Source organism: Cricetulus griseus, chromosome 5 (genome assembly GCF_003668045.3).
Source record: "Cricetulus griseus strain 17A/GY chromosome 5, alternate assembly CriGri-PICRH-1.0, whole genome shotgun sequence".
NCBI lineage: Eukaryota > Metazoa > Chordata > Mammalia > Rodentia > Cricetidae > Cricetulus > Cricetulus griseus.
Genome location: NC_048598.1, coordinates 19,006,028 through 19,031,794, shown reverse-complemented (window position 1 = coordinate 19,031,794; position 25,767 = coordinate 19,006,028). Strand labels below are relative to the sequence as shown.

The 25,767-nt window shown below is 40.6% G+C and overlaps 1 protein-coding gene across 2 annotated transcripts in view; it reads left to right on the top strand.

The window, feature by feature from the left end:
- Fmn2 (formin 2) overlaps positions 1 to 25,767 on the top strand; it is a 291,955-nt gene that overhangs the window by 56,115 nt on the left and 210,073 nt on the right. For both annotated transcript variants that reach the window (XM_035444830.1, XM_027418908.2), the window contains exons 3-4: positions 6,554 to 6,701; positions 18,728 to 18,783. In XM_035444830.1, the coding sequence (XP_035300721.1) occupies positions 6,554 to 6,701; positions 18,728 to 18,783 (204 nt within the window). The remainder of the gene's footprint in view (positions 1 to 6,553; positions 6,702 to 18,727; positions 18,784 to 25,767) is intronic.

Sequence of the window (25,767 nt, the reverse complement as noted above, 5' to 3'; positions counted from 1 at the left end):
CCTTTTTCTGTTGTTTATGAAAATCACTTCCCATTTGGTATAAGGAATGCTCCAGGTTTGGGATGACCATGGGGAAATCTTTGCATTCAGTCTGAGAGTCCAAAGCCACTGGGATGAATGTGAAGTGAATTCTAGTGCCATATCTAACACGAAAAGCATTGTTCTGGGAGATTTGCTGAGATTGTGAGGTATTGACCTAGCCAATAATTTCTAGTTTGGAAGACTGGATGGGCAATAGTTTATATAAGAATTCTTCATAATTCACATTCTAAGATTTGTGACTAACAGTCTATAATTAATTAGTCCATTTGAAAAGCCTCAAACCGGGGCCTAGACAGGTGGCTCAGTGGTTAAGAGTTGGGATTCAATTAGTAGTACCCTGAGAAATCTTCATGCAGAACACTTTGCTATGACGAAATGATAATTCAGTGACATCATCAAACCGGGTTTGTGAGAGCAGATGTAGAATGAAAAGAAGGAGCTTGTAGAGTTTCTGAGGCTGAACTTTAGTTCTGCATAAATGTTTACTCTCAGCTCAGAGAGGCAGAAACAGCTGGAATTGGAGCCTTGGCTAGCAATGCTGAAGTCCAACATGGCCACTGTTCTCGGATCCTTCTCATGAAGCCCTTGGTTGTCCTGGGCTTACTGATGACTCATCCAAGGTTGTGAGCACAGGGAATTCTAAATTCTACAGTTGCTAATTCACAATCAGATTTTCACACAGATGGGATTATAATGGACTGAACAGTTCAGAGTCTGCTTCATGTTTTACCAAATATATGGGTGTTTTCTTAAGATTTACTGAAGATAATGGGAGAAACTTCTGAGCAAGCTCTAAGACCCCTGGCCTGAGGATGCTGTGGAGGAAACCACTTCTTTTTACCGTTATATTTTTAAATGCACACGATATTACTGTAATATGAAGTGATTTCAGATTCCCAGTTGTAGAAGCCACACTAGTGCTAAAGCAGAAATACTGAGTTGCAAACTTTATAACGACCACAGGTGCAGCTTATCTTGTTATTGAAAGACCTGCTTCTAGACTGGGATATAGCTGAGTGCTAAGCACTGGTTGAGTATGTCTATAGCATAGGGGACAATCCTTAGCACTGTCAAAGGGGGACAAAGGAGAGCGTCAGAGACCCAGGCACTGTAGGGGTTTGAGGGGTCATTAGAGTTTGATTAGCAACAAGGAAGTCACAGTCAGCTGTAACTCCACTCCTCCTACTGGATCGGACTCCTTCCTCTGAACTCTGCAGGCACATGCACACACATAAACACAGACACACACATACAAATATACAAGTAAAAGTAAATAAAATCTTCTCAAAAGATGAACAACATAGTAATATAGCTCAAAGGTGACTGCCTGGCTACTGGCATGCCAACCCCAACTAGATGCCTCGACTTTTAACTGATGACGGAAAGTGGACTTCTAAAAAATGCGTGTGTGGCTCAAAAGAGACTCATGTAGAATGAAACATTGAGGCTCCCTGAAACCTGTCTTCAAACACCTCTAAACTTGGAAACATTTATTTTAGGATACTTATAAAAAAAATGATGACCTGTGCAAAGCTGTGAGCACCTGCAAAGTGGTTTCTCCCTTGTTGCCCGTGTTGCATTTCCAGAGGATGAGGGAGGAGGAGGTGATGCTGCATCAGGAAGATTTTTCTGGAGCCATGTAGGAGACAGCAATGTTGGTGTTAGTCTCTGAAACAGACAGCAACTTTGCTTCACGGGAGGGATTTCAGTTAATTGGGCAAAGCAGCAAGACATCAGAAAGGATGGTGAGGGGTGCAAAAGACTTTGTAATGAGCACGGGCTTCCTGTAAAGTAGGAACTGTCTCTCAGGATTTGTCTCTGGAAAAGATAAAAGGAGTTTTGAACAGCAATTTGGAACTCAATCCATCTGCTGATTAATGGGAATCGTAGAGGCAGTGAGATGTGTGAGAGTGATGTACACATCAGCTGCCTAAGTAACAGAGAGGAAAGGGTGAGAAAAACAAGGTGCAGACACACAGTAAGATTTGTTTTTCTTTGGAAGTGCTAGGGAAGCATTCTACTCGTAAATCCCCAATCCAGCCCACTGAAATCCATTTAGTCTTGGGGCAGGAAAGATGGCTCAGCCCCTAAGGGTGCTCATTGTTTTACCATAGAGCCTGAATTTGGTTCCTAACAGCCACTTCAGATGGCTCACAGATGCCTGTACCTTCAGCTCCAGGGATCCAACACTGCCTGGCTGTGGTAGGGAGGTGAACACACAGGTGTGCATATGCATATTCAGACACACACACACACACACACACACACACACACACACACACACACACAGAACAATAGTAAAGGCAATAGTAAAAATTCATTCGGTTTTGATTATATGTGTAGAAACGTGGAAAATGAGAGTTAAATATGTTTTCCTTGTGTGACAGAAGGAATTTATAAAATAGTAGATATACCTAACAATATACATGATTTAATTGGCTCAAGCCTGTTTTCTCCACAGTGAAAATGAAGATTTTTCTGATGCAATAGACATGTTTATAACCTACAATATTATGTCCCAGTTAATATGGCTGAAAAGAGTTGTTTAGGTTTCTTCTTGAGAACTAAAACTGTATGTGGAGTCAGAAACCTGTTGGAAGGACTTCATGTTCTTTGTGACTGTTACTGGGTTAATAACTTCTTTGAAATGTCATTAAGAAACCAGCTTTTGCTATGGCTGGATGCTGAATCACAGTGATACACTTTCACTTCTTTCCCAGACTTCAAATCAAGTTTGCTTGAAGGTAAGGTAAGGATAACTAGCGAATGAGTAGAGCTAACTATGTTTGGCATGATTCGCCAAACCCATGCAACAGATCAGGGTGCCATGATGTGAGGGACTAATGCCTAGGGCTCAGTCAGTAAGTACGGTGCTTGCTGAATAAGCCTGAACGCCTGAATTTGGATAACAGGCAGCTATGTAAGAAGCTAGGTGTGACTGTGTGTACCTGTAACCCTAGAGCTACAGAGTTTCCCCAGAGCTATCTAGCCCAGTTAGTGAGCTTCAGCTTCGCAGAGAGATGCTGCCTCAACAAATAAGATGGAGAGCAGTATAGGAAGGCATTTGACATTGACCTCTGGTCTCCACATGCATGCGTACACATGTGGGCATGCACTTACACACATAGATACAGATAGATGCACACAGACATCATCACCACCATCATCACCATCATCATCATCACCACCACCATCATCATCATCATCATCACCACCATCATCATCATCATCATCACCATCACCACCATCATCATCATCATCATCACCATCACCACCATCATCATCACCATCATCATCACCATCATCATCATCATCATCACCACCATCATCATCATCATCACCATCATCACCATCATCATCATCACCACCATCATCATCATCATCATCACCACCACCATCATCATCATCATCATCACCATCATCATCATCACCATCATCACCATCATCATCATCACCATCATCATCATCATCATCACCATCATCATCATCACCATCACCACCATCATCACCATCATCATCATCATCACCACCATCATCACCACCATCATCACCACCATCATCACCATCATCATCATCATCATCATCACCATCATCATCATCACCACCATCATCACCACCATCATCACCATCATCATCACCATCATCATCATCATCACCATCATCATCATCATCACCACCATCATTATCACCATCATCATCATTTTTGGCCAAGTCTGATCCACCAGTTGAAACTCTGGGTCACAGTCAAACCTTACTTGGGTGCATTTCTGACCCAGAGTACTCATCCCACACTCAGTGCCCGAATGAGAAATTTGCTGTGTCATTTGCCACCAAAAACCTCAGGTGACTGGCCGCCATTTTGTTCATTCTTTTTGGTCCATATGCTTCATATCTCCATGAGCTGTATGCATTTCTACGTACAGATGCTTCTTAGTCCTGGAATATGTAGCGTTCTTTGCAATGATGTCTTAATCTGGTTTTTCTGATCCTGGATTTGAGCTAGAAAATATTGCCTCATCCTTGACTTTTTTATTTTTGGTAGGAATTATGGAGAATTTATCGATTCTTTAAGTATTTGATAGATTTCAGTAGTGAAGTCATGGGATCCTGGGCTTTTCTTTGATGGAAAACTTATTAATTCTCAGTATCCATCATTGGTTAGTTAAGGTTACCTACCCCTTCACCTATGATAGTTCTTGACCTATTATTGTCAATAATATCTAATGATCCTTTGTAATGTCCATGCTGTCGTTTATGTTTCCTGTTCCAGTTCTCATTTTACTTGTGAGCTCTTTCTCTCTCTCTCTCTCTCTCTCTCTCTCTCTCTCTCTCTCTCTCTCTGTTAGTTTGGCTATTAGTTTGTCAACTTTGTTTTTGAAGAATCATTTCTATGTAGCTGATCCACATTCACAAGTAATTTTCATATTTATTTCTGTATGTTTATGTATGTGCATGGGCAGGCATGTTTTACCATGGCAGGTGTGTGGAGATCAGAGGACCCCTTGCTGCTGGTCACTCTTCCCTTTTCCATATAGCTTTTGAGGATCAAACTCAGGTCCTTATGCTTGGCAGTGAGGGCTTTCACCCACTGAGCCAGCTCACCAGCCTGTGTTTATATCATCTACTTATGATAATCCAACTTTCCCAATCCTCTTTATTGAGAACATTGCCCTCTAGGTTTATGTCTCTTCATCCTGTATACAGGCCCATATATGTAATATGCATTTACATCTATAATATTCATATACATATACATCTATAATATTCATATACATTCTTGGCCTTTAGTACCCTTTTCTGGCTAATTCTCGATTGAGTTTGCTTTAGTTGTTAGAGTTTCGTGAGATGCATTGATAGGTTGTTCATTTGAGATCTTTCTGTATTTTTAGATGAGTCATTCATTGCTCTCATTTGTCCATTCCATAGGTTTTAGTTTATTGTGTTTCCATTTTTTAAAGTATTTCAAAATATTCTCTCACTTAGTGTGTGTCTGCATGTGTGCATATATGTGTGTTGGTCACCTGTATACCTTGATATGAATGTGATAGTCAGAGGGCAACAGCCTGTGGGAGTCTGCTTTCTCCTTCCCTCATGTCACTCTGGCTGGCCTGGAACTAACTACATAGAATAGGCTGGCCTCTTGCCTTTGCCTCACAGATTGTGGGGTTAAAAGTGTGCAGTACCGTGCTGGGCACACAGCATCTTTTGACACCAGACCACTTTATGGATTCTTAACCTATTATATAAATTTTACAGATGCATCATCTACCTGAGTGAACTCATTGCCTTTCTAATCTCACTCTGGTGATTATGGTTCTATCTGTATTCATTTCTACTGCGTTGCCTTTTCCCTTGCTTTAGTCAGTGCTGATCAAAACATGGTAGGGAATGACTGTATCTCAGTGAAGAAAAAGGCACAAGGGAATCTCGTGCATGCACCAATCCTGTGCATCCTAAAGCAGAATACAGGTGGAGTCAGACAGATGTTAATAACCGGTAATTTATTAGGGGAAAATACTCACACAAGGGAACCAGTGACTAGGTTCGCACCCTGAGCAGGACTGACTCAGAAATGCTTCCCAGTGTTGGCTCAGCCTATCAAGAGAGCCACCTGGCCTCCCTGGCTCTTAAACCCCTGCTACATACCTGTGACTACGCCCACTTGGGCAGTACCTGTAATCAGGGTTTCTCCCTACAGGGACTGGCATTGTTCTGAAGTTCTGATGATCAGTTCTGAGGTGTTTATAGGTCTCCAAGGGAGCCAGCCAGTTTGTCCCCAGCATGAGATACACACAGGAACCTTCTATTTTGTCCCCTTTATTTTGATCACAGCTGGCAAAGCATTCCTTTGCCAAAGACTCTTTTTTGCAACCTTACTGTTGCCAGGTTCATTTACTTTTTCATGTCCATTCTTCCAGTTTCTACTTTGGGACCCAAGATAAACAGCTGTTATTGTCCCTGTGGTGTCCAAGTGTAGACTACCCTCTGACTTTCCCACAAGTGGTGAAACAAGTTTTAATGAGACGTCTTCCCAGTGTGGTGATGCATGCTGGTAGTTTCAGATGATGAGGAAACTGAGAAAAAGGATCTCTTGCCAGCCTGCTACATAGTGAGAGAGATCTGGCCTGAGAAACCAAAAGCAAAGCAAGCAAAAGTCAAACCATATTCAGATGGTTAGTGATGCATTTTCAGGAATTATGTAACTCTGCATCTGGAATGTCTCCTGGCAGGCCCATCTCTTCTTTCAAAGAGAGAGACTTAGGTTTTACGATGATGATGATGATGATGATGATGATGATGATGATGACAATGAGGCATGTGGCCACAGGGCAGTTTGAGAGAATTGGTGTCTTAATGGCTCTATATTGAACAATGCAAGATGCTATTTGAGTGCTTTAGAAGTGTTTGTATATCTCTGTGTGTCTGTGTTTTACATTTTGTAATGTATTAGCCATTTGTTTTTCATGATTGAATTGATAACATTTCCATTTAAACACCTTTTTAAATATAGCAAGATCAGCTTTACACCTGGGCTGCAGTTAGTCAACCTACACATTCCATGGATTACAGCGAAGGGCAATTTCCCAGGAGAGAACCATCCATGTGGCCACCATCCAGGCTTCCTGATGAAGAGCACAGTCCCAAGGATGTTGACACAGGTAGGATATGGGACAGGCAGCTTTGCAAGATCATGTGATTTAATGTGTAACTGCAAACATTTGCTGGGTAGTAAGTCTTTAGTCTCTTGCAGGTATTATTATTATTGTTGTTGTTGTTGTTGTTGTTGTTGTTACATAGCTGCTGCAGGCAACCCATTAAAATCAATGGGAAGCCTGGGACACTGAAAGTTCTTATGACTGTGTCCAAAGCTGCTGGACTAGAATGTAGAGGGGTAGCAGATAGACTGGGATGCTCCAGTAGTTTCTGCATTTACTGAAGTTTGAGGATCATTGTCTACAGACACCCATCCACCACCAGGTTGAAACTGTACACCACATTTGGGCTAAGAGACGCTTGGGGAACATTTTTCTCCATTTTCTCTGAATATTCTTGCTTAAAGTTTTGTTTGTATGTCTAAACATTCTTTTCTTTAACTATACAGATAACTGGGAAAGGAGCATAGAAATGTAAATGTGCTTAAATGTCACTTTAAAATAATTATAGAATACTGCTGGGCGTTGGTGGTATGTGCCTTTAATCCCAGCACTCTGGAGGCAGAGGCAGGTGGATCTCTGGGAGTTCCAGGATAGGTTCCAAAACAATACAGAGAATCCCTGTCTTGAAAAAGCAAAAAAAAAAAAATAGTTATAGAATATTCCAATCTTTCTTTTCCTTTTGTTGTCTTAAACTATTTTGTGCTATTGGCTGGGAAGATAATATGAGACTGGTCACAGTGTTATTTGGAGAAAATCATTAGTATGGTGATTTCTTAATAGAATCCAGGTTCTCCTGGTGGACTGAGCAGGAGTAAGTCCCATCTTCTGATATATAAGCGAAGACTAAATAGAACAGAATTGTTTCTACCCACAGATTTCCCCACACCAGATTTTCCTTGGTGATACTGTGGGTTTCAGAGCTTAGAACTTGACCACCTACACTGTCTCTGTGAAAGAGTGATGGCCAAAGAAGCTTAACTTTGGCTTTTTGTGCCAGGACAAAATATAAAACTACGTATCTTGGGCTCTGCAGTCCTTAAGCTTTCTGATGTTAGGCAAATGTCCAAACAGCTGTTTTCATTTCCTCATCTATGAAATGTTAATGAGAATAGCATCTGCTTTGTAGCATGATTAGGAGGGATGCATGACTTCATGTAGAGCATTAGAGTGCAGAATAGAGTGCCTGGGTCAATGGAAGTGCTTGGCCGTATTGTTACAGTTATCATTAAAGTTATTTTGTGTTATTATCTTTCCTTTAAAATCAACAGTGACTCTGTTAATGGTTTGCCAGGCTTCTGTCCACATTTTTTGCACAGAGTTCTTACCCTCTTGATTTTAATTTCAGTTTCTTGGCAAATGTATTTTATCATTTATTCTTCCAAGCAAAGCACCAGTGCTCCACATTTCCATCTTTGAATGTCCTGTGTTTTGGAGAAACTGCTTGGTATTCAGTAGTTGGCATATAATCCAGTAGAATGAAAAATAAGCACAAGTTAGTGAGAGAATATAGAGAACTGTTTCATGTAAGCAAGATTCTCTTTACTACAACACTCATTGACAAGGGGCCAGGTAGACTTCCACACATAAAAATCTTCAGAGAAAAGAAAGTTTGGACTTGATAGTGCCTGAAAGTCCAACATGCAAATACAGACACTGTTGGTTGTAAAGAAGGAAGGACCGAAGTAAAGATTTTGATCCCATTATATGTATGGCTGTCTTTAGGCTCAAATGCTATTGGCTTAAATTTGTAGGCACAGATGAAGCAGTTTTAAGCTATTTCATCGAGAGCCCTTGGAACAATAGTTTCCATCCTTTCCTGCATTCGAATCATTGGTTGGTATAATGTTTTGATGCCTCTGCTGTATATTTTTCAACTTTTCTGGCAGAAGTGATAATACTATTCTGTAGTATTTGGGGATAATTTAAATGAATTTTAAATCGTTAGGTTACTGAAGGAGCACTTGGCTGAGAATGAACTAATTCACCTGAATTCTAGTTTGATGAGGATGGTAGTGGGGCCAGAAGAGGAAAATGATGACTTGGCTGTTTTCTTTATAGATTAACATAGTTTGTAAAATGCCTGAGAAAGTAATTTTTAATACAGTAACTTTTCTCCTTTTAAATTGTGCATTCATGAAGAAGATGATAGAGGTAAGTAGAAAGTAATTTAAACCACCAACCTGTTGTTCTGTGGCTGATTTGCTCTCTACCCCAATGACCACAGAGCAGTCTTTGTCTAAAGCACACCAATGTTGCTCTTTCATGATTATTCTGTTACATTCATTTAGAAAAACACAAGGAACATTCTCATGTCCAAGGAATCGTACCTCCTCCTCCCCTCTTGTCAGTCAAATGTAAGAATGAGACACCAGCATCACAGAAAACCCTGTAGACCAATGTTTTGATCATTGTGAGTTTTAATAGTATGATTATCATTAATTGTAAACTTTTTACATACACCTGGGCTAGTTACATACTATTGTGTAATGACATCATGCTTTAAATTGCTAAATGCAATATGTCATGTCTAACTTTTTTTTAACTTTTTTGATGGAGGGTGTTTTTTTTTTTTTTTTTTTTCTACTTCTTTAAAAAGGGGGGCTGTTAATTCACAGGTCCAATTAATTCAGATTTGTGCTTCTGCCTCTTCTGACTTTCTCATGTGTTTAATTTTTCTATAGTCACTTTTTATAAACAAGGTCCCTCCAACCTTCATATATTTACCAAAACACCAATACTTCTTTATATGAATTTTTAGCACTGAGACCAAGCTAAAACCTGACACTTCTCACCAGTGAAAGGTCAGATTCCGTTTGTTCTTTTGCTTTCTTTCTTCTCCTTGTACTGTTGATACTGTCTCTGAGGATCGGCCCACAGTGTATAAACAGACCGTGTGAAGTGTTTGGAAGGCATCATGGAAGCATTAATTCTATCTGGAAAAAGAAGTGAGGGCATGCTATGACCAACTCCTGTCGGTAGAGGGAGCACTGTTAGAAAGAAAACCTCACGTCATGCCTTTCTCATCTTTTCATTTCCCCTATGCATTACTTTTATTTTTTCTTCCACAGCTTATATGAATATTTTTCTTTTTGCTAATTTTCTATCCTATAGTCATCAGTGCTAGAGTGGTTAGCTTTCATCATTTGAAAATGTGTTTAAACATCCTATTTGGTTTGGTGTTGTAGCTATTTAAGAAGTTTGCATTTTCATATCTCTATGGCACCGGGGGAGTAAGCCCTGAAGAGAAAGCTGTTGACAGGAGGTTTGATAAATAAAGTTGAAAGAGGTGTCTATACCAACACACAAACCCAAGAAGCATTAAAAAATATCAAGGCAAAAGATTTCCAGAAGATTATAACTCCCCAGTCTCATTTACTGAGTCTAAAGATATGAAATGGTTGAAATTTCAAACACATTATTCAAAGGTCTCCTTATAAAAATCAACAAACTTAAAAAGCCTAAAAATAAGCATATGAATCCAGAGAGAAACCTATTTAGCGCCTGGATAAGGATGCTTGTAATGTAAAAGGGAAAGTTAAGAATGTGACTTAGACATTCAGTAAGGACATTGAGATTGAAACAACAACAAAGAAAACAAATTAAAAAAAAAAAACAAGTATAGGAAGTGAAAATTTCAATAAAACAAAGACCACAGTGGAATGCCTCACAAAAGACGGGATCAGCCAGAAGGAAGAATGTAGGAGTCAAGGCAAGGTCAGGGAAATGCAACATTCCAGCATCAACAAAGAACAGAGAGGAATTGGAACCAAAGTGACTTTCAGGAACTCTAGGAAAGGTTAAGGACACAAAACTTAAAAAGTCACGAAGGAGGTGAGATTCAAACCAACAGACATGAAAAAACACACTGAGTGACATTGTAGGGGAGACTTCCCAAACCTAGGGAAAAGAAGAGAACATCCAAGCACAAGAAAGAATTTAGAGCCCCAAATAGACATGACTGACAAAAAGAACCTTACTATAACGTATTACCAGGTAAATACTATGATCAGAGAACAAAGAAACACCATTATAAGCTGTAAGACAAAATGTCTGAGTCACAAAGACATACCGGTTCTAAAAATTAAAAGTTAGGAGAGAATTCAGTTCCCTGGAAGAAATAGCTGCCAGCTAAGATTATTATACCTCACAAAGTTATCTGTTAAAGTCAGTGGAAATATAGAAACCTCTTGAGGCATGTAAAAAATTAATACAATCTGTGGCCACTAATCTAGCATTGCGGAGGATACATAAAGGGATGCTGCGGGGGAGGATGAAGTAAGATGGCCTTACTTAATTGAGAGCGCACAGGAAATAATAGATTGTAAAAGCAAGCAGATGAACGAAAGAGAAATAAGAAAGAATCACATTTCTCCAACTCAGTTAAGCATCAAACCTCTAATGTGAGGAAGTAGAGGGAGAAGAACAAACATATTAAAATAAATAGTAAAACAACAAATGCAATTAGGAGAAGCAGCAAACCCTCTCAATAATAAATGAAAACGGTCTCAGTTTTCCAGTTAAAAGACACAGAAAACTGATTAGATTAAAACCCAAACTCCGGATATTTTTGTTGTTGTTGTTGTTGACAGAAACAAACTTCACTTGCAAAACCACAAAGAAACTGGAGGTTCACAGGATTGGAATTCTCCAAAATTGTGTGAACTGAAAAGAAATAGTAGCTCTACTCATGTCAGATGAAGTAGACTTGAAGCCAGGGTAAGACACAGGCGATGAAGGCAACCACTCATTAGTAAAGTGAACAATTATAAATTGTATGCTTTGGCACATTAAGTTTCATAATGGAATCACTAAAGGGTCAAATAGGGCCAGGTACAACAATAGTGTTTTACTTTAACACCACAGTGGTGCTATCAAAGAGTGTTGACCTAGAAAATCTACCAACAAAGAGATACATTATTTCATAAAACAGACGGACTTAATAGGTGTCTAAAGAATTTGTCTAATAGCTGAAGCTGGAGAATACAAATTAGTCTTAGAATCTCATGATTCTCTCTCTCTCTCTCTCTCTCTCTCTCTCTCTCTCTCTCTCTCTTTTGTTTGAGACAGGGTTTCCCTATGTAGTTTTGGAACTTGTCCTGGAACTAGCTCTTATAGACCAGGCTGGTCTTGAACTCACAGAGATCCGCCTGCCTCTGCCTCCCAAGTGCTGGGATTAAAAGTGTGAGCCACCACCACCGGGCTGGAATCTACGTTTAATGTCTATAATAAATGTACATGAAATAGGGGACATGAAAGTAGGTGGATAGGCTGATGGGAGACAATACTGGTTAATGGAGAGGGGAAAGAAAATGTAATATTTTTTTCTCATGCAGAATGTGCGTGTGTGTGTGTGTGTGTGTGTGTGTGTGTGTGTGTGTGCATGAACACTTATGCACATACATGCTTATTGAGTGCAGAAGGGAAACTATGGTGAGTGGATCTCTCAGTGGAACTGTAAAGTAGGACAGGAGAGCAAACAGTGATGTGTGCATGTGTGTATTTGTGTACATGTATGTACACAAACATATATTTGCACAAAAGTATGTTAATGAAATCCATTATTTTGTGTGTTAGCTAAAGAGAAATTAGTAAAAAATAAAAAACCTAGATGGTCATTTAATTGGTTTACACATAATCAAAAATTAACTAAACGTTTGTCTTCATAGTGGACAGAAGAGAAATGAATAGTTGTAAGGAAGGTATTGCATATTCTCAATTCATTCAAGTCCTTCATCATTCCATGACAATGACATTGGCCAAAACAACAAATACAGGACTGACTTTAAAAAAAGCAATACAGGTACAGAGAGTCCTGGAGGAATGAAAAACAAATACAAACCTCTGTGTGTGTGTGTGTGTGTGTGTGTGTGTGTGTGTGTGTGTGTGTGTGTGTGTATGTGTGTGTATGTGTATTCATGTATTGAGTGAGAAACTTAATAGAAACTTTCCCTAGGGAAATCTTCCAACAATGTTTATTTTCTGGTTGAATGAATTGTATTTGTTTAAGAAAACATTTAAACAGCTTATGAATATCTAAGATGCACAAAAGGACCACAAAGGGAGATAGATCAAAGGAAAGGAATTTAGGATGAAGTAATAAAGTGAATCTGGATTAGGTTAGCTCACTTCAGTGTATCTCAGAAGAATCTGCAATATCTGAAGGTAGATGGAAATTTATTCCTTAATTTCCAAGTGGGAAGGGGGTGCATGGGCAATTGTGTACCATCTTCAACCTTTGCTTAGGGAAGCACATGCTTTCTATTATATAGATTATATGTCTCTTATGATTCCTAAGAAGGATTTTTGAAGGTCTGGAGAGATGGCTAAGTGGTTAAGAGTGCTTGCTGCTCTTCCTGAGTTTAGTATGGTCCAGAGTCCTAACACCCTTCTCTGTCTTCCATGGACATCTGCACACATGGGGCATTCACAAAACCAGGTATATGCATACACCCATAAATAAAAACAAAAATAAATCTCACGAGAGATCATGTGTGGTGTACCACAATGTGGTATCACAGGCCCATTTCTAGGTTTTGTCCAAGTGTTTTGACACTGTTTAGCTAATAAGCTAATGCTGGAGTACCAAGGATGAGGTGTTGTGCTCTGTCTCCCTGTGCTTGTCACATAATCCTGGGATAGAAGGATGGATTGTGTTTCTGTGTATGGGTGGTTGGGGTTGGAGTGTGTCCTGTATTTTCTCTTCAGCCAGTTGGGATCTGAGTGTGAATATCTTCTGTTGGCAGTGATGAGATGACTCTACTACCAAACAAGAAAGAGCATATGGATGAGCCTATTAGAACATGTTAAGTGCCCCCTCCTCCATTTTTACCTGTCAGAGACATACTATATTAGAATTAATAGCATCTACCACGTAGGAGTCGCCAATCATAATGCATGCAATTTAAATTCCATTTAATAAATTGTGTCTCTTAAATTAACTAGATTTGAACCACATTGAATGTTAGCTTTCTGCCTAATACTTACCATGTAAACTTCTTAAGAATATCTACTTGAAGCCGGGCGTTAGTGGCACACGCCTTTAATCCCAGCACTTGGGAGGCAGAGGCAGAGGCAGGCGGATCTCTGTGAGTTCAAGGCCAGCCTGGTCTCCAGAGCGAGTGCTAGAATAGGCTCCAAAGCTACACAGAGAAACCCTGTCTCGAAAAACCAAAAACCAAACCAAAACAAAACAGGAAAACAAAAAGAATATCTACTTGATGCATTTTCTATTTTTGGACTATAATATAATTTTCTTTCCCTTTTAGTAGAGAGACATGCTGCTACACTTACTCCCTTCTCTTTCCAATAGTCAGGGATAGCTGTTCACACCTGTGATCCCACACTTGGGAAGTGGATGCATTTGGATCAGGACTTTGAGGTTAGCCTGTGTCACACACTGAAGCCCTGGACCTAAAACCTATGAACAAACACAGACCACATCAAATGGCTCTTGTAGGAACCCAAGAACTTTAGACTATGCTTAGAATTTGTGAGGTTACTTAAAAACTACAGAACAGCAAAAGATTTGTCGATGATATCATTTCCCTCTCTCTGCTTTATGATAATTTTTAAACCCAAAAAATCTAGTTTTTTGGGAGGAGGGGTGTTTCAAAGGGACAGTGGAGTTGGCAGTTTTCAATGTACCCTCAAAGTGTCTTCATTGTGTGGACTCTTCAGCTATTCTGATATATGATGGAGACACTTCCAGTGTCAGAGCTGGTTGAAAGGGATTCTGAAAAAAGACTAGAGTGAGGAAAAGTTAGAAACAGGTGTATCAGTTTATACAAGGGACAGTCATGTGTATCGAGGAAGCTCAATACAGGATGGAACTAAGCTGCCTTCTCAAATCCACCTGCCCCATGAGTGGGTCTTGAGCTGTCACTCACAAGCCAAACATTTGCTTCTTGTATGCTGTCATTTTTTTAACCCACCGCACAGCACTTTTGTTATTTGTAATTCTTTTCACTCATTTTCCTTCCAGTATCTTTTCTGTCTTCTAGGCTAGTATTTTCCTTCTTCTCCATATCTATGCTACTGTTTGATCTTAGTCCTCATTTATTTTCACTGTATTTCTCAGTGGAGTTGGTTTATTTCTACTTTGCGTCTGTGCCTCTAGATTCCTACATCCTAGCTTGTGACTTTGCAGGGTGTTTTGAGATGTGAATGTTTCTTTGCTGTTTTAACACAAGCTTTCCACAAAAGAGATCAATAAAAAGGATGGAGATAAAGGGAGAAATAACCTAATCTAGGTGCCTGTGGAATGAGATGGAGGGAAGCTGAGAATTTGAGTATGGGGGCTCACAATATCTGATTGATAATGACACTAATAAAAAGTTCTCGGATTGTGTTATTTTACTGAACACACTTGTCAACATTGCTCATCTGAGCCTGGAAGCTGGCTTTTGTGGACAGTTTGCCAGTTCAAGAACTGCAGGGGGAAAAAAAGCTAGGAATCCTTGTGTGCATGTCTAATGTTAAAAACAAACAAACAAAACAAGACAAACCCTAGAGTGTAAGTAAGAGATCTGTTTGCTCTTACTGTAATGTTGAAGTAGACCGAAGAAGAAAAGGTACCTCCCTCCCTGTCCTCTATGCCAGGACTTGTGTGTGGTTCTCTGTTTTGTGGAAGTGGGAGAGACAGAAACAGATTTAGGGTTTGCTTTATTAACTGTTGATTAGCGTTCAAACAAAAGATCTCTCTTCAAATGGAGATGACACTGGTGTCAAGTTCAATGTCAGGGGAATATGCTTTTGATTAGCCTGATGAAATAGTGTTGTCCTGGACAATAGTTGCATTCTAAAGCCACTTGTTAATATTCTAGCTTACTCTGACACATGTTGGCAAGTGACTGTTCCATGCTATTCTCTGATTTTTTTTTGTTTGTTTTGCTTTGTTTTTAAAGATACATTCTTAGCTGAAGTTCAGGAAGTAAGTAGATGGGAGGCAGATTTATACTACCTCTGAAGAACTCATTACTCCTCCCTAACACAGTTGCCCAACTTTTTCATGGTAGCTCTGTTTCTTGGCTTGATACAATGTTTCATTTGTTTTCACCCTTATATTCACTCTTGTAACTGTTTTAAACACTTACCGCAGTAAGTGTTTAAAACAGCAAACACTGTTCTGATTGTACAGCAGGAGGACATTTGACAAAAGTACCTGCTTCCATGGAGTGTATGTTACCGTGAAACGTGGGTTACTTAGTTTTGCATTATTAAAAAAAAAAAGTATCACATAATAAAATCAAGTTGCAGAATGAAAAAGGTCCCATGATTTTGGATCTGTGGTCAAACAGACCATTGGAGAATCAGAGCAGTTTACCTTTTTAACCACTGGGGACCAGAAAAGGGTGATGCATAGGTTCCCACTGTTGCCTCTAAAGTATGCTCAAAGTGACAACAATACCTCATCTTCTAAAGTTCTCCTGACCTCCCAATAACACCGAGAGCTTGAAGTCAGAGCCTTGAAGACATAAGATAACATGGAATAATATAGTAGCAAAGAGATGAACTACAGAATGTAGGATGTGATAAACTATCAAAGGCTGGAGATCAGGGAGTCTCAGGGAAGTATGAAGGTGCAGTTATAATAAAATTCACAGAGGTGCCCGATGGAAGAGAGGTAACAACATTGGGCAGAATGCAGATGAATAGAAATGGGTACATTTAAGTAGTGAGAGCTGGTTAGTAACAAGCCTGAGCTATCAGCCAAGCATTTAGAATTAATATTAAGTCTCTGAATTGGTTATTTGGAACTGGTGGGAGGGAAAGAAAAGTCTGCCTGCAGGCCTGGGCAAAGTTCTCAGAGAAGGGACCAAGTAACTAAAGAAGGGTGACATCGAGGGACTAAGGAAACAAGAGTATTGTGGGTATAGAAAATAGCCGGTGTGGCTTTGTAAGCTCTGAGGAATCATGTCAGAAGATGGCCATGGACATAGGAGCATAGTGAGCTAATGGGGAAGATGGGATGTTTACAGAAATTAGGAAGCCCAGGCAAATGATCCAAGGCCAGCAAGCCCATGTTGAGGCCATGCTGTTCAGCTGAGTACAAAGCTTTCAATGCCACTTCTTGGTACATCATTGCTGGGGTTCGGCTTGTATTAAAGGGACCAGCCCCCCATTTCGGCAGCCATGACAGTAACATGTGCTCGCTATGACCTTATCTTAGTCACTAGAGGTTAGGTGCCTGCCTCGTGACAAGGAACCAATCAGAAGTTAGCTGGTAGCGCTATGCTTTATGACCCTGGGTGTACTTTATGGACAAGCACACAGCAATGACGCACAGAGCATAGCAACCACCCTGGGAGGGCCTATGGGCCATAACAACCAGTTGACCGATCGATCAACACATGGCAAGCCCTCCAAGCCTGGAGGCACACCAATCCTGAGCCTGTGCGTACCCCTGGACACTCCCCTTATGCTGCCCTATAAGATCTCTCGGCAGCCAGTTCAAACTGTCTTTTGTAGCCAACCGCCATGGTGGGTGGCTACAAAAGACCCGCGCTAACATGGGGTTAGCTTGTTAAATTACAATAAAGCCTCATGCAGTTTGCAGCAAGCTCTCAAATCTGCTTGGTGATTGGGGTGACCTCGGTCGTGGCCTGGGACCCCGGATACCTGAGTTTTCCTGGGGTCTAACAGTATCAGTCCCATGCTACAAACACTGTCTATTCCTGACTGATATCTCTGGGGCTGAGATTGGAGCCAGCCAAATGACCTCAGGTCCATTCCTGAGTCTGGAGGTGCTGGACCGGGAAACTCCTAGCTACCCAAAGGTGATAAAGATCAGACACAGGCATCATGTCATTTCAGGAGGGCTCTCAGTCCATGCTGGAAACTAGAGTCTCTGGTTTATTCTAGCATCCTCCTAAATAGCTTTTCAACAGTGGGGTGACCACAGAAGGCATCTACTGTCATGTACATAGCTCACATCAAGTAATTCTTTTAATTCAAGAGGCACCTAAACATTCTCTAGGCATTAAGCAAGTTCTCTGAGTAGGTGCAGGCACACCCAGGGCCTAGGTCTGTTGTTATGCAAACTAGGAGACATTCTCCACTGAGGCCAAGCCATCAGGAGGTGGTGATTAACCAGACATCTGAAAGACAATGGGAGATTCAGGCTCCTGGTAAATGGAGAGGAGGTTTGGATCCCAATACTTTATAATCGATAATTTTTGGGCCCTGACACATCATGTTCTTTAAACACTAACTACGAAATTTAGTTCTGTAGCACTGTTGTATGCATCAGTTATGATACTTATGGACAGTTACTCTCAACCTGATTTGTAGTGTCTACTATATACCCCTGTCCTTGATGGACAAGAGATTTAAACTCTAGCACTCATCCTGCCCCTGAATGGACTGCTCATCTCTAAACTGTAGAGGATGGATGATTTATTTTTATGTTATTAAATTTTCACATAGAAGGTACTGCCCTCTCTTTAAACACCACCACCACCAACAAAAATATCTACTTATCCTAATGTGTTTCCACTATGATGGATTTGTCATCTCAAATGACAAGACTGAAGATAGAAAAGCCCTTCAGAACCCCTTCTTATTCGTGCCTCTAGGTGGCAGTGTTTGTCATCCTGCATTGAAATAAAAACTGAATTTGTCAGTATTTTAAAGAGCCTTTAAAACCCATTGCTTCAAGACTGAGGTGGTCTTACCACATACGAACTTTCACTAAGTGACTAAACACAATTGACATTCCTAAGTAGGGAGACTTTTGGAGAAAGTAAAAACCAATTGGGAAAAATAATTAAGGCTGGCATGCAGAACAGTGCTTGCATGGGGCTACTTCTGTATGTGAAATAGCTAATGACACAAGTGTGTCTCATCATGTGTTTATTATGCTGAAAAGCAGTCATATTCTCATGATACACTAATAGAATTGGAAAAAAGACTGGAAATTATTTGTACTTACTGTGAAAAATATATGTCTAGTGGAAGTTTTCACTTTTAACTGAGGAAATGGGAAATTTTGTTCTTTAAGGTACTGACTGTCTGCTTCCTTTCCAATCCAGAACCTCAATCCTCTATTTTGGAAAGCCCGAAAAAATGTTCTAACGGTGTCCAGCAGGTAAGAAAGCCTCATTAGGATGGCAAATCCCTGTTTCTATTATTTGCCTTTAAAAAGTGATAGATCTGTGATTAATATTCCCATCTGCACAGATGGCTGGGCTGCCCGAGTATTAGCTTGTAGGGGAATTCTGTCAGGCAAAAGGAAATGCTCCTTTTAATTTATATTTTGCAATCCGATTCATCCTTCAAGATGAATGAACCAAGTACAAGCTTTTCAGATCGATATCATTCTGTTTCCAACTGTGGAGTTAGTTCCAGCATTTGCTGTCTCCAGTAGAAACTTCAGGCCACCTCATGAAATGTCTGTTCTATGACATGTCTAAGTACAGTTCCAGGGGGACTCTTTAAAATGATTTTGGTATGGCTTTTCTAATGCCTAGTAAGACACCTTCCTACCACAATATGAATGGAAGCAAGGCTTTTTTGCATGGGTGATAATGACTGTGTTACTGGGCCATCCAAGACTCTTAAATTACTTTAGAAGATGAGACATTTGATGGCATCTTTTTAGACACCTGTATCTATTCCGACCCATGTCTGTAATCCCCATGCTGGCAAGGCAGAGACAGGGGTCAAATCGGCGAGTTCTAGCAGCATTGAGAGACCCTGCAAAAATGGAGAATGATTAAGGAAGACATTGGATACTGACTTATGGCCCCCTTACACATACACAAACATGCTCTGACACATATGCAACCATGCAGATACACACAGAAATAAATCATTTAAAATGTCCAGAAAGGAAAAACTTCATACAATCCTGACTGTGGATGGCAGTTACTCTTCTGGATATGCAAGGAGCTGCTGAGTTTATTTATAGTTACTCCCATCTATTCCTTTGACACTGGTTTCATACTACATTAGAAAACAAGCTACTGTTCAGAATAAAGTTGCTGTTGGGGACTGAGTCACAATAACTTTCCCAGCTTTCTGTTTGTTCTTATTGTTTATATCAGAGGGGAGACCTGTATTGACTGAGGTGCACTAGACATGCCTAGTGACATCAGCCTGTGGTTATTTAGTTAGCTGCAATGACTAATTTATACTGATCCGAGATCAAAAGCTAAAATTATGAAAACAGAATAGTAAAACCAGCAATGGTAAGCAAAGAAAGAAAGAACAGCAAAACAATTGCCTTGAGCTGCATAGATGGTTCAGTGGTTATGAGCATTTGGTGCTCTTTGCAGAGGGCTGGGTTCAGGTCTTATTATGTACATGTTATTTGACCTATGTAGTCCTTACAGTAACACTTAAAATAGCTACCATGTTTCCCATTTTACTGATGAAATGATGTTTGGAGGTGCTAAAAGCATCTCTGCTAAAACTACAAAAGCCATAGCAGTAAGCTAAAACTTGAGCGTAGTCATTTGTTTCTTACAGATTCTATGATGAAAAATTCTGCTTTTATGTGGGTAATCTCCAGGTGACTGTTTTGTACCATCTCACTGTAAAACCATTGGATGAATGAAATGAGACACTCATTTTAAGAGTTATTATTTTTGAACTATACCTTTTGTAAGAGTCAGATCTTCAAATATATAATAGAAACATATAAGCCTGTTATTTCACTCTTGTCTCTTTCTTTTGAAGTTTTATTACAACTTCAATGTGTTCTATTGTTTAGTTACTTGGGTGGGTGTGTGGGTGGGGATTTAACGGTTTCTGCCAATGAAGCCCTTTGCAGTTTGCATCTTGGTCACCAGAGGGCAGCTCTGCACCTCTATAAGTTACCACTGCCGCTGGGAAAAGAATACTCTTAGCCCATGTGCATGATGATAAGGAAGGGTTTCCTGGCCCATTCTGTGGTTGGATTAGCAGATGTTCAGGACTGCTTCTCCAGGCCTCCAGTGCCGTCCTCACATGTGCGTTCAGGCACCTGTTCTCTCTACTGAAACTCTTTGGAAATTGTTGAATGAATTTTGAGTGTCACTCTGCCCTGTAATTAATAATTATGAGTGTCCAACATCCCTAGAAACAGTGCATGACCGCAGAAGCGCCCTCGCAGTACGAGGATTTGCATGCTGTCTGCTGTGCATTCAGAGTGCTTGGGGCTTAAAGAAAACCCAATGAGCACTTACGAGCAAAGAGGTGAACATGGCCACTTTTTCAGTGTATCTGTTGAGAGTCTTACAGAATCCAAGAGGTCTTTTTAAATATAAAATTGCATTTTCAGGTCTCGATGGCTTTCCAAAAACATCTTTTTTTTTTTTTTTTTTGCCATGGTTAGCTTTAAACTTCGATGCTCTGCTGTTTTGATTTCCTGCTTCTGCCTCCCGAGTATGCCACTTTACCCAGCACTTGGCTGATCATTTTAGGTTTGTAAGATGCTCTGAAGACATTGTGTTGTCTAAGGAATTGTGCCATAAAACTAAAATGGAACTTTTCACCTTTAACACACACCCTGTGGTATTTGAGCTACAGTGTAAATTGAAAATCGTTTTATATCCTGTAGCATAGAAATACATAAGTACCAACCATTTTCTCTAAAATCTTTTACTTCAACTTATAAGTTGGGTATATAGCATGTTTTACCCCATTGTCACCCAGCTGGTTTTTAAAAGATTTATTTGTGTGTGTGTGTGTGTGTGTGTGTGTGTGTGTGTGTGTGTGTGTACCTGTGCAAGCACTCACTGACCTACCTCTTTGTTTTTTCTTTTGAAATTTCAAAAAGAATTTTTATTTTGCAGTACTTTCCTAAAGCTCTCAACTGCTTTCTAATGTAAATTGGTAGTTTGAATAAAATTATGATTTAAAAAAAAAAAAACCTCTAGGTTTTGATAAGATTGATACTGTTAGGCAACTAAATGTTGAGTCCCTACCAGTTAATATTTGTTCATTATGACTTCATAAGGTATTTAGTAATAGTACCAAGATGAAACCCATTTAAGAAATATGGGTCTAAGGGAGACGGAAAGTAATTCAGAAAGTGTAGGTCAACCATCTTTCGGGTCCAACTAAGTTTATGATCATTTTAGTTGTGCAATCAGTACTTTGGCAGTGAGACACAGGGTCTCAGGAGGTGTAAGGAGGCCAGGATAGGGGAGAAGCACAGATACTTAGTGATGGAGATGCAGGCACCAGTTTGGTAACACCTGAAGATGGTGTTTACCGTGCCATGCAGCAGGGAAGACAGACCTTTCTGGAAAGAACATTTTGTTTTAGGGAATAGTGTGAGCATTTTAACATCCGAAAAAGGACGAGAGACTCTCATCTCAGGATCTTGTTGTTGCTTTGAGGCAAGGTCTCACAGTGTACCTCTGTCTATCTCTGAACTCACTCTGTAGATCAGGCTGGCCTCAAACCCACAGGGAACCACTTGCCACTGCTCTCCAAGGGCTGGGATTATTTCACCAGGTCTGGCTCTTGTGTTGGTTTTAAAAAATGAAAAGCAGTCAGCCTCTGGGAAGCAATAAGAATGTGTGTTTAGCGTGGTGGAGAAGAAATGGATTCCACAGAGTATTTTTGTTTCGCTCCAGAGCAGTAAGGGCTGAAATACAATGAAGCTAAGAGCTTGTTCTGTTGAGTTTTAGATGGTGTAAAATCACTTCATGCCACACAGTGTTGCTAAGGGGAGAAAGGCGTGCCATTCGGCAAGTGAATCTGATGGAATATTAACTAAGGAAACCCCCTTGCTTATTAAAAGATTCTTTCCCATGATCAAAGAATGCATGAGTACAAATATGGAGGAAGACTCGATACATGTTCTGATCTACGGTATCCTAGGATGCTTGCAGGGAGATAGGGGAAAATGTGAAAACATAAGACCCCAGGGCCCTTTAGTGTTAGCATGTCTGTTGGTGCCATCCTTGTTCAGGTCTTCCATAGGCAGCCATGTTGGGTGTATCTTCTCTGATATTTCTAGATGAATTCTCACCTAAACTTCCTGATCCTCTGGCTCTTCTAACCTTTGTGCCCCCTCCTCTGCTATGATCCTTGAGCCTTAGTCGAAGGAGTTGTGTCATAGACATATCAGTTGTTGCTGGGCACTACTAAGTTACTCGCTCTCTGCATTTGATTGGCTGTGGTTTTCTGTGATGATCTCCATCTGTTGCTAGGAGATGTTTCTTGAATGAGGGGTGAGACCTATACTTATCTGTAGGTATATAAGGACAAATATTTAGAACGCAGTTAGGAATTATGCTGGTTTAATAAAGTGGTGGTTGCTTTTCAGTTTCAAAAATTAAAAGTAATGTGCATTTTAAAAGAAATAAAAAACCCTAAAAACAGAAATAAAGAGGCAGTCAATTTAGTTATAGGGCTGTATCTTTTCTATATTATCTGTAAACCAACTTACAAGGTACAATGTAATTGTCAAGATATTTAATGTATATTGTAGAATACTGAAGTAATTAAAGAAATAAAAAAGTTGTAGAGGACTATAATGAATAGTTTCTTAGGAAGGTGATTCCTTTGTCAACTTAATTTGTAGTAGTGTGGGAAGAAGAACATTCCACATGGGAGAAGAAAGTAGAGATCCAGAAGTGAAAGTGAACTTGGCCTTCAAACTGCTATGTCCGGTTGGCTTGATGGGCAGCTTTTCTCCTCCAATGGAAACTTGACCTTTGCCTTTGGCCTCTGGTCCAATGCAGGCAACTGGCCAATGATTGAGCCCAGAGCCCATTGTTATCTGGATTATGGCCACAGTCTCCTCATGGATCTCCTTACTTCCAGTCTTGACCCCTTCTAATCTCTTCCCTCACGTTGCACCAGAGTTATCTTTGTGAAAACAAAAATTTGTTTACCCCTGATATCTGCTTTGACTTATTCAAGGGCTGCTTATTGTGTCTCTAAAAAGTTTCAGGCCTGTGAGTTTGACATACAGGGTCTCCCGCCTGCCACTGCTGTCTTGGCCTTATCGCTCACTGTTTTTCCTACAGATTTAGCTTGGTCTAGGGGACAATCATCTTTTCCCTGAAGACTCTGTTATCCTTCATGTCCGTGCTTGAACATCTCTTCTATTCCATCTTGACTTCCCCTTAGACACTTGGTGTGAAAAGCCGCATTCTTCAGAGCCCTTATGGATGTCCTCATGCTATAATTATTGTGCTCACACCTCTGTCATTGGATTTATGCACAGGGATTGAAAGCCTTAATGATAATACTATTTGTACTTTTTTTTTTTTTTTTTGTCTCTCCAATGTCTAGCACAGAGCCTGGCAGATCGAGGAAAACCCAGGGAAGTGTTTGATGAATGAATAAATACATGATGACTATACCCAATGAGACAGAACAAAGGGCATGTCTCAGGCACTTGTAGAAAATTCGCTCACGGAGGATATGGGCTGAGGAGGACTTGTCCTGAGCACAAATCCAAGATTCCTAGTATTAGGTGGAAATAGAAGCAAAGGCAGACACTGACTATGATGCTAGGGACAGATTTTGGTCCCTGCTTGCAACTGCAGTGGGGAGAAATTCTGCTGTAAGCTGAAGGCAGCTTTGGGTTGTATAGAGATGGACGTTTAAAGGGATGAAGGAGGAACAGGGAGATGAGAAAGGGCTTGGGAGAGTCAGGAAGCGAACATGACAAGGGGTCTTCACTGAGAGTGACCTTAGGTTCTCTATATGAGCGTAAGTCAGTTGTGTCTGCTAGCTGGCAGTGACAGAAGCTAAGGTTCTGTCCTATTTCAGAGACTTATCTTTAGCTGCTTCTGAAACAGATAAAAGACGTGGGCAATCTTGGGTTTTCTCCCACAGTCGCATTAAGGGAGAGCATAACGTCACTCTAAGGATGTGGCCTTGAGAAATATTAGTGTTTGTTCAAGTGTTTTTAAAACAAGGTTGAAGTTGCAGAGGAAGCTGGTTACAGTTTGGTCAAGAGAGAATCTTTGTTAGACCCTGTTTTAGTTTGTTTTTCTCTTTCTTCAGAAAACTGAAGGTCAGGGGTTGTACAATGTGTAAAAGTTGGAGGTTTATTTAAATATCAGGGATGGAGGCTAGAATGTCCAAGAGGGTAACACTGATGTTTCTCAAAGTCGTTCTCCTTATATGATAGATAGCAGGGGGCAGCAATACATTGTGAGAGACCAAAAATCTAGCCTAGATTTCTTCTTTTCATAAAGCCACTAACACACTGCACCCTACTGACATCAGCAAGTCCCATTTACCCCCAAAGACTAGCCTCAAAGGCCATTTCCACTAGGGAACAAGCTTGTTTCACATGTAAGTCCCTTCTCCCTCTCCCTCCCCTCACCCTCATCTCTCCTCCCCCACCCACAGCCACCCACCACTCCCCAGGCAGGGTAGGGCCCTCAATGGGGGCTCTGCAAAGTCCACCAAATCTTCCTGTGCTGGTCCTGGGCCCTTCCCCGTGTGTCCAGGGCCAGAGTGTATCCCTTCACGTGGGATGGGCTCTCAAAGTCCCTTCTTGCACCAGGGAAAAATATTAATCCACCACCAGAGACTCCCTGGAGTGCAGAGGCCTCCTTATTGACATCCAAGTTCAGGGGTCTGGATCAGTCTTGTACTGGCCTCCCAGACAGCATCTGGGGTCAATGTGCTCTCCCTTGTTCAGGCCAACTGTTCCTGTGGGTTTCTCCAACCTGGTACAGACCCCTTTGCTCTTCATTCCTCCCTCTCTTCAACTAAATTCCAGATTTCAGCTCAGTGTATATCTGTGGATGTCTGTCTCTGCTTCCATCAGCCATTGGATGAGGGCTCTAGGATGGCATAAAGAGAAGTCATCAATCTCATTTTAGGGGAAGGGCTTTTAGGTTATCCTCTCCACCATTGCCTGGATTGTCAGATCGTGTCATCCTTGTAGGTCTCTGGAGATCTCCCTGGTTCCAGATCTCTTCTCGGACCTATAGTGGCTCCCTCTGATATGGTATCTCTCATCCTGCTCTCTCTCCTCTATTCTTCCACCAACTCAATATTTCTGCCCCTCCATTTCCTCTGCTCTACTCCTCTTCTCTTGCTCTTATTATAGCAGCTCCCTCCCACCTACCCTCATGCTCCCAATTAGTTCAGGAGTTCATGCCACTTT